Source organism: Mizuhopecten yessoensis, unplaced genomic scaffold (genome assembly GCF_002113885.1).
Source record: "Mizuhopecten yessoensis strain PY_sf001 unplaced genomic scaffold, ASM211388v2 scaffold83, whole genome shotgun sequence".
NCBI classification, from domain to species: Eukaryota; Metazoa; Mollusca; class Bivalvia; order Pectinida; family Pectinidae; genus Mizuhopecten; species Mizuhopecten yessoensis.
Genome location: NW_018403369.1, coordinates 707,055 through 716,505, shown reverse-complemented (window position 1 = coordinate 716,505; position 9,451 = coordinate 707,055). Strand labels below are relative to the sequence as shown.

At 36.0% G+C, this 9,451-nt stretch overlaps 1 protein-coding gene across 1 annotated transcript in view; it reads right to left on the bottom strand.

Moving 5' to 3' along the window:
• The window catches only part of LOC110452623 (NACHT domain- and WD repeat-containing protein 1-like), a gene marked incomplete at its 3' end in the record, with an annotated part of 42,399 nt that overhangs the window by 6,050 nt on the left and 26,898 nt on the right, over positions 1–9,451 (bottom strand). Inside the window, exons 19-27 of the mRNA XM_021501294.1 lie at positions 7,776–8,030; positions 6,344–6,617; positions 5,393–5,522; positions 4,996–5,167; positions 3,876–4,012; positions 3,071–3,317; positions 2,265–2,432; positions 814–983; positions 264–411 (exon numbers count right to left, since the gene is read on the bottom strand). Of these exons, the coding sequence (XP_021356969.1) occupies positions 264–411; positions 814–983; positions 2,265–2,432; positions 3,071–3,317; positions 3,876–4,012; positions 4,996–5,167; positions 5,393–5,522; positions 6,344–6,617; positions 7,776–8,030 (1,701 nt within the window). The remainder of the gene's footprint in view (positions 1–263; positions 412–813; positions 984–2,264; positions 2,433–3,070; positions 3,318–3,875; positions 4,013–4,995; positions 5,168–5,392; positions 5,523–6,343; positions 6,618–7,775; positions 8,031–9,451) is intronic.

Below are 9,451 nucleotides of genomic sequence, written 5' to 3'. Positions count from 1 at the left end.
AGGTAGGTAGGACAGGTGTAACATTCACGGTCAAAGTCTCATTACAGGATTAGGTAGGTAGGACAGGTGTAACATTCACGGTCAAAGTATCATTACATGATTAGGTAGGTAGGACATGTGTAACATTTAAGATAGAAGTCTCATTACAGGATTAGGTAGGTAGGACATGTGTGACATTTAAGATAGAAGTCTCATTACAGGATTAGTTAGATAGGACAGGTGTAGTATTGTATGTCCTTATCAATAACATGAGAAATACTGACCTTGACCTTGGAAGGTGAGTGGACGGCTGGTCAAGGTGGTGGACTGGGTGGAGGTACCAGGAATGACCAGTGTCCAGAGTATCACACTACAGTCATGCATGATACTGACCAGGCTCTGTCCATCCACACTGAATTCCACACTTTGGATCTGAAACAATCAGATATACTGTTTACTACGACAAAATTACAGTAAATATTGTATCTACAGTATTATACAAACTGATGACTAATGTGTAAAATGTATATATATTAGTGATGACAATCTTACACTGATATAAATTAGCCTAAATATGGTTTCTGGGCAAAACAGGAATAAGAAAATTGATGTTGAAATTTTCTACCTTTGTACTGGTAAAAATATAACATAATTAATGTTTTATCATGAAATATACTACATAATACAATCTACAAAAAATCTTTCCTCCAATATCATCCTCCACCAATGATAAAAGGATTATAGTGTTTTTAAAACTTTTCTTTGAAAACAATTCCCAGGAAAGTAGACAGATATTTTCATGGACAGTCTAATATTGCAATGTTCAGGCTGTACCTTGTGATCCAGTCTGTATGTCGCCACACATGCCAGCGTCTCTTTGTCCCAAATACGCAGCGAGTTCTCCTCTCCACAATTTCCGAAGGAGACGAAGTAAGGACTCTTGTCATGATTCTGGACGAGCTCTGCCAAAACTGTGTGTCCCTCAAGTCGCTTTATCAGTTCACCTACATAAATATACAAATTTTCTCAATTTATGTTATTCTAATAGCTTTATAATAATAAGTTGACTATTAGAAACAAGAGGCCCATGGGCCCTAGTGGTTACCTGAGTTCTGATATATCTATACAAAGAGCTGATTTTTGTTTTTAAAACATGAACAGAAATATTATTCAAAGTCCAAACCACCTTATTCAATATCAAGCATACAGATTTAAGACTGAAAAGTATTTGAAACTAGCACCTCTGTTTTTAAACAGGGAAAAAGAAGAAATTTAAGCACACTGACTCCTTTGAGGTAGGGCTGACTAAAAAAATTCAAAATATCGCACTGTCAACTCAGAGTTATATTTCCAATCAAATTATCAACATGTAATATCCAAAGTATCATTTGCCAATATAAACCATTATAAATCCCCAATGATAAACGTGAGACCCTAAGGTCATAAAATTCGCAATTTTGGTAGAGCATCTTAAAACCCTTCCATCTATGAAGAGTATTTGATTCTACCATATCTGGGTCTTGAAAAGATTTTGAAATTTTAGTCAATTTGACCAGTTTTGGCCCCACCCATCAGCTCCTGGGGTTCAGTCAGAGCTGATATGCGCATACCATCAAACTGCTTTCCAATACTGATAATGCTAACCCAAATTGAATTACTTCCAATGGAAATTAAACAAATGTTGGTCCAAAATGTGATTTCCCTATATAAACTATAGTAAAGTTTTCCCCCTCCCCAGAGGGAAACGTGAGACCCAAGGGTCATGAAATTCATAATTTTGCAAAAGCACATTAAGACCCTTCCATCTATGAAGAGTATTTGATTCTACCATATCTGGGTCTTGAGAAGAAGATTTTGAAATTTTAGTCAATTTGACCAGTTTTGGCCCCACCCATCAGCCCCTGGGGGTTAGTCAGGGCTAATATGTGCATACCATCAAACTGCTTTCCAATACTGATAATGCTAACCCAAATTGAATTACTTCCAATGGAAATTAAACAAATGTTGGTCCAAAATGTGATTTCCCTATATAAACTATAGTAAAGTTTTCCCCCCAGGGGGAAACGTGAAACCCCAGAGTTATGAAATCCACAATTTTGGTAGAGCACATTGAGACTTTGTCTCAGGTGACCTAAAAATTCTTGACTTGAAGTTGCATGGTCAGTCATTTTTTAAATGGTCAATGATGCTAAAATGAATGTTGACCAGTAACAAAAGATGGACGCGATTACCATTTTCTGCCATATATTGCCGATATTTCTGTTGAATAACTTGAATGCATTTACCTGTCTTGATGTTCCAAACCCGGAGGAAAAAGTCGTTACTGGAGGTGACCAAACGATCATCATCCAACAACATAGCCTTGTCCACATCAGTATCCTGGTCCTTCAACACTCCCTGTGTTCTGTACATCCTGTAGTAATCCTGGTCCATACACCAGTGGGTGATCTTTCCTAAAGTAGCGCATAGATATTAGTAATAACTATTCTACCATGTCAGCAGTGTAACAATACTTTTCTTTGATCAACAATCATGGATTATGGTAACACAGACCATGCACAAAGTGTGTAGATAATTGTATCTTTCCTGAAGCAATCAATACATATTACCTTATTTGTCCTGGAAAAAAAGGAAAACCGGAACCAACAGGGGAAAATGTAACAAAAGAAAACATCTGCAGAGTGAGAATGCCAACTAGCCGTATTGACAGTTCAATGTTTTTTTTCGATGCAATTTTTAGTTAATTAGTATTATGTACTTCAGTTGGTTTTGCCATACTTTTAATTTCCTGTACTCAATGTAAAACAAGAGTTAGATATCATACTTCAAAGTTGGTCAAATAAGTGGTTTGAGTAAAAACACTTTCCCCAAGGTGGATTTTTGAAAAACGAAAAATAAAATCTGTTTCCATTATGTCAATGTTAAACTGTGGACTGACTGGACAATGTACATGTCATTACGGGTTATACAGGTTAATATTGGTTTTACATGAACGGACACCTCCTGAAATTACACACAACAAAAAGATATGTTGCTAGATAAAGCCTGGTAAAATTGCTTTTGACTGACAAAAAAAAGCAGTATGTCTCACCTTGCTCGATGTTGTGTACACCTATACAGCTGACTGGATTCATCTTTCCCTGGATGGTCGGGTCAGGGAAACTTTTGTACGTATGTATGGCTAGATACGAACTGTCCTGTGGCAGGTAAGCTGCCCATAGTGTATTGTTACGGGAAGTTAACTTCAAGACATGTAAGCAAACATTCTGAAGGTAATCAAATATAACAATAGGACCCTCATCATCTATGTGACAAGCCATCAGATTTGTCTTGTTGACCTGAAACAAAACAAATAACAGTATTAATTTTTCAAAATAAACAATAAATTGAATTGATTTCGAGTATATGTAATGAATAAGAGCCCCAATGGGCCTGTATCACTCACCTGTAATCATTTAATATGTGTGACCTTCAAAGACAGTCAAGGTCAAACTTATTTGAATACTCTCAGTATCATTAGTCTACATATCATGGGTCTTTGATGGAAGTTGACCTAGGTAATTCGTTAAGATCCTACAATTCACAACACTTTAAACTTTTAAACTAAAGGCCAAATATTGTGACCCTAGGCCTCTGGATTATTCAGTTATTCACAAAATGTTGTTCAAAGGATTTGACCATAGTAACCCTGCCAAAGTGTCAAGGTGATTAATTTGAACAAACTTGATAGTCTTTTATCCCAGCATGCTACATAACCTTGGTCTCTTGCTTATACTGAAAAAAGTGTTTAAAACATTTAAAAACATATTTTACCCGGCTTGTGACCATGCCATGAAATGAAACTTGTTAAATGTTGTAAAATAATGATGACCAACATTAAGTTCCTATGTACTTACTATAAGTGAGTGTTGGTCGAACTTGTTGTATTTGCTCTCCCTGACTTCGGAGGGTGCGTGCAGTAGACTGACAGTTTTCCCTGTCTCAATGTTGTAGGTCTTAAATCCATGTTTCTCCTGCATCAGTGTCAAGATTTCTGTAAAATTATTAGCAATCAACAGAAACGTACCACAGGTACACCAATTACAACAGACAATTAGGGTTCCCTTTATCACACAAGCCATTCCGATTGATATGTCTCGCCTGTGCCCCGCTTTGACCATCAATGCACATATCAGAGAAACTAACTTAATGGAAGAACTTAATGTTGATGGATAATGTGACAAAGTCAATGGACCATGAAAGGTAGACTGCATCCAGCATTTGATGCATGGGTTGAGATGTACTACCTAAGATACAGCTATGGTCCAAATGAAATTGATCTAGCACTTATTCTTTTAGTGAAACTTATTTAAAGACAAAAACTTAATGTTAACGCCGCTGTCGTCACCAGAAAAGCAACACCTTAGTCTTCCGCTACTTCGTGGCGGCGAGACAAACATGTAATTAAACACCTGTGGGAGGATATCATTCACCTGTTACTGAATGTTGCCTGGACAAAGAATAGTTCTTTGTTAACATTATTTTGATTTATAAATTAAAGAATTTGGCTACATTTCAAAATTGTTTTTAAATCTGACCTAATGAAGTTTGATCATTGGGAATTATCTGAGCTAATCAAAAACTAGGATGTCTGCACCGAAAAATATCAAAACTTGGTATATGTATGGGTCTTCAATAGGTTATTTGTCCTTTTTGTTGCAATTGGTCAAAAGTAAAATTAGTCAATGATACAACAATCTCAGAAGTTCTAGTAGGCCCATCAGAAGAGGGCGAGGAATTGAAAATCTTTATCCCTTCAGTCATGAAATTTTTCATCTAAGACATTCATTATACATGTATGTCAAATTAAAACTCTATTTAAGAAGTCTTTTAAAATATAAACCCATTTACTCTTTTTTTGCCCTATCCCTGGGTTTATTGTTCCTATGGTGCACTTCAACATTCGTTCATTACTTAACTTATAAGTTCAGAAGAAGGATCTATGAAGAAGCATTTCTAACAATGTCAATTCTTTACCTTTTCCATCCTTGATGATTTCCAGTTTTTGACCATAGCGGCACAATTTCCCCTCAAACACCCGTGTCACGGTCATCGTATCCAGATCAAAGACCTTGAGCTTTCTGGTGTCAGTGGCTAGGATCACCTCTGTATCACCAATACAATGCATGGCCTTTGGGAGGCCATCCACCTACCAATGAACAAAAAATGTTCTTTTAAATTACAGCTTCCAGGCTTAAGATTCCTTTAATACAACTAATTATTCTAATAATGATAATACAAATCTGTGTGGTGTTTTTTTTAAATATGATAACAATAAAACTCTTCTTGTAAAATTTATCAAATTCTTACTTCGGATCACAGTTATCTCAAAGTCATATAATCAAGAAATTAAGTTAAAATGAGAAGATCTTACCAATGCTCCGCGTCGGACAATCTTCCTCGTCACAAGGTCATACACCAGAACAGCACCAACTTTATAATCCTCGTTTTTAGTGCGTACCACCATGGCAACGTATCGAGGGTTGGGTAGGGCACAGTAACAGCTGCGTACAATCAGCATTGAAACATTGTACACATTATTATTTTCAAACTTAGCGCTAATTGTTTTATAGTTTTTGTGGTAGCTAGGGTAATCAATTCAAAATGAAGGTAGAGAGTCACATCACTTTTCTGATGAAATTATGTTAACTATCAAATTTAGCTTATTTCCTCCATTGTTCATTGAACACAATTACAGCCTACAGGAGTTTAGGTATTTTGAAATGAGTCCAAGCCATGTTGCAGAAATGTATTAATATAGCACAACATGACCATTGTAAGTACAGTTATTAAACTCCCATATTTATCTTCTAAAAGTCTCCGTTATTGAGATGGATTTGTACATGAATGTCAGGAATTTTCAATCATTTTATTCTTTCTATAGTAAATGAACAAGCAGATCCAGAAAAATACCAAACACAACAAGTTGGCAATCTTCTTTTTCGGAAATACAAGTACAACCAAAAGTTTTTATACTCTCTACCTTGAACATACAATACAACAAAAGGCAACATGCTTTAAAAATAACAACCTCATTTAAGATAAGTTTCATATTTACCAGTGCGTGTACTTGATGAAATAGGCTTTTTGCTTGGATAGAATGATTTACCATATAAATCTTGTGCAGGATAAGAGAGGGGACAATATATGGAACCGGTGCAAATAGATCATGACTTAGCCTACATCATTTTGTTAATATCAACTCATTCACCCTTGGAGACACATTTGAACTCTTCCAATTCAAAGATTGGAGTAGCTCATATGACATTTCAGGGGTGAATGAGTTAATATATGCATATGTAATATAAGCAGATCGTATCCATACCTGACTGATGTTCCCAGAAGAGTTTTGCCTGCTATTGTCTGTTTTTCTGGCCGGGTGATGTCCCAGACACGGACAGCATTGTCCTCCTCTGACAAAGTAATCAAAATCTTCCATGTGGTACACGTGACATTCACGATAGCAGAGAGGTGGGGCAGGATCTCGCGTCTCACCTCCGTCTCAAGGTCATACACAATGACATTTTGGTGATTAGTAAAGAAAAGCTGTTTACTGTCCAGAGTAAAATGTAAGCATTGTCCAACATCATCTGAATTTCCTAAGGACAAAAGATTCAAGAAGTTGTAATTTCCTCAAAAGTGTTTCATTGTAACATTGGTTATCACAACTTCAGTTAAAGGACAACAAAACCCATACAGCAAGTGCCTTTGATAATTAACACTTGTCAGTAGTGTAATCATAGATCTACATATTTACCCTTGATAGCACTTGTCTGTAGTGCAATCATAGATCTACACATTTACCTTTGATAACACTTGTCTGTAGTGTAATCATAGATCTACATATTTACCTTTGCTAACTCTTGTCTGTAGTGTAATCAATAGATCTATATATTTACCTTTGATAACACTTGTCTGTAGTGTAATCATAGATCTACACATTTACCTTTGATAACACTAGTCTGTAGTGTAATCATAGATCTACATATTTACCTTTGCTAACTCTTGTCTGTAGTGTAATCAATAGATCTACATATTTACCTTTGCTAACACTTGTCTGTAGTGTAATCATAGATCTACACATTTACCTTTGATAACACTTGTCTGTAGTGTAATCATAGATCTACATATTAACATTTGATATCTCTGGTCTGCAGTGTCATTAGTAGATCTACATATTTACCTTTGATAACTCTTGTCTGTAGTGTAATCATAGATCTACACATTTACCTTTGATAACACTGGTATGTAGTGTAATCAATAGATCTATATATTTACATTTGATAACACTTGTCAGTAGTGTAATCATAGATCTGCATATTTACCCTTGATAGCACTTGTCTGTAGTGTAATCAATATATCTACATATTTACCTTTGATAACTCTTGTCTGTAGTGTAATCAATAGATATACACATTTACCTTTGATAACACTTGTCTGTAGTGTAATCAATATATCTATATATTTACCTTTGATAACACTTGTCTGTAGTGTAATCAATAGATCTATATATTTACCTTTGATAACACTTGTCTGTAGTGTAATAAATAGATATACACATTTACCTTTGATAACTCTTGTCTGTAGTGTAATCAATAGATCTACATATTTACCCTTGATAACTCTTTTCTGTAGTGTAATCAATAGATATACACATTTACCTTTGATAACACTTGTATGCAATGTAATGCATAGATTTATATATTTACATTTGATTACTCTGGTCTGCAGTGTAATCCGTAGATTCACATATATACCTTTGATAACTCTTGTCTGCTGCAGTGTGTCTGTGCTGAAGAATATGAAGTCACTGTCTATAATACATGACACTACAAAACATCTTTCATCTGGTGAGACACACACCATGTCCACACTCAAGGTTGGTTCATCAACGGCATCATCTGGGGGTGGTTTGAACACTGTAATCCAATCTGAGAACTTTTCTTTCTCAAGGTCAAGCAAGGACACCTTGTACAAACTGGCCTCTGTCACCACGATATATCTCCCTGATCCTGATTTAAACATAAAGAGAAGATAACATCACGTTTCATCATTATCATAAACAAGTTACCATTAAATATTTAATCAACCAAAATCAAATATCAAAATGGGAAGAGTTAGACCGTATTAATTACCTGAATGTTTAAGCAATCATGGCAAAATATTCTCATTAAAAATAATATAGTCTGCTAATAAGACAGCATAGGCAGGTCCAGACCATGGCCATGCCCATTTGGCACAAACATGGTTTAATAACTGTGATTGTAATCTAGAACTAGACCTCATGGCTAATACTGTAAACATGTTGTGTATGTCACTTTATGCCCAGAAATTGTATCTATGGTAATAGGATGGGAATATGAACTATTGCCATGTTATGACTCGGGGACTTAATCAACAGGATCACGGCCAGACCGAGAGCAATCTTGGTAACATAATTGTGTTAAGCTCATAAATGGGTATAGGATTGATATCTTAAATGTTTTGATGTAATGATCCAGGGACTACATTGCAGGGCACCCAGGGGTGGGGCCTGACCCACAGGACAATCCTTGTAGCATAAGTTAATTGATTTTTCAGGCTAAACCATCGCATAATATATATATATGGTTATAGTGTGGGGATCTCAACCTGTGCCCTATTTTGTGACCCAGGGAACAAGTTCCAAAGTATGTAGTCAAACCCCAGAGCCAATCTGTATAGTATGATTGTACATGTTTGTCTCTTAAGGTTCAACAAGCCCCCTAATAGATGCAATAGTCACCCTAAATTTCAACCCCCTGGCAAGTCATATTCAAATACCCTTATCACAATTCGGAATATATATATGTCATTTACATATATTGAACTTGCACATGAGCTATCAAAAAGGTACATAACCAGTTTAACAAAGTCTGTTACATTTGGCGCCCAACGAAATATACCCACAGAAGGTGGTATAGGGTCTCGTGTATCTTCGGGGTCGAAGACTTTGTTAAAGGAGGGAGGAATGTAGTGGAACTGGACTGGGTCGATCGTTGGCGACCAGATAGCTCAATCGGTAGAGCATCCGTGTAGAGTTCGGAGGGTCCTGGGTTCGAACCCCGGTCTGGCCGTGCATTTTTCCTCTCCTGTTACATTTGTAACAAAAGTTGCTCACCAGATTTATAACATGTCAATCTCTTTAACAATTCAACTGAATGTTACGAAATGCCATGTTATTTGAAGATCATTTATATACCTATGTCATGCGGGGCTTTATTTCTCTTTAATTTTGTGTGGAGAGGTATTCCTGCCTCACAAAAAGACGATTGTTGCTTATAATGGGAAAGTACAAAAATCATAATAAAATGTCTGCGTAACATATTTTACCGGCAGATATGTGTAAAAGCATAGACTTTTGATCATAAACACTACTTAAACTTCATATAAAATGTCCTTTCTTAACATTCAA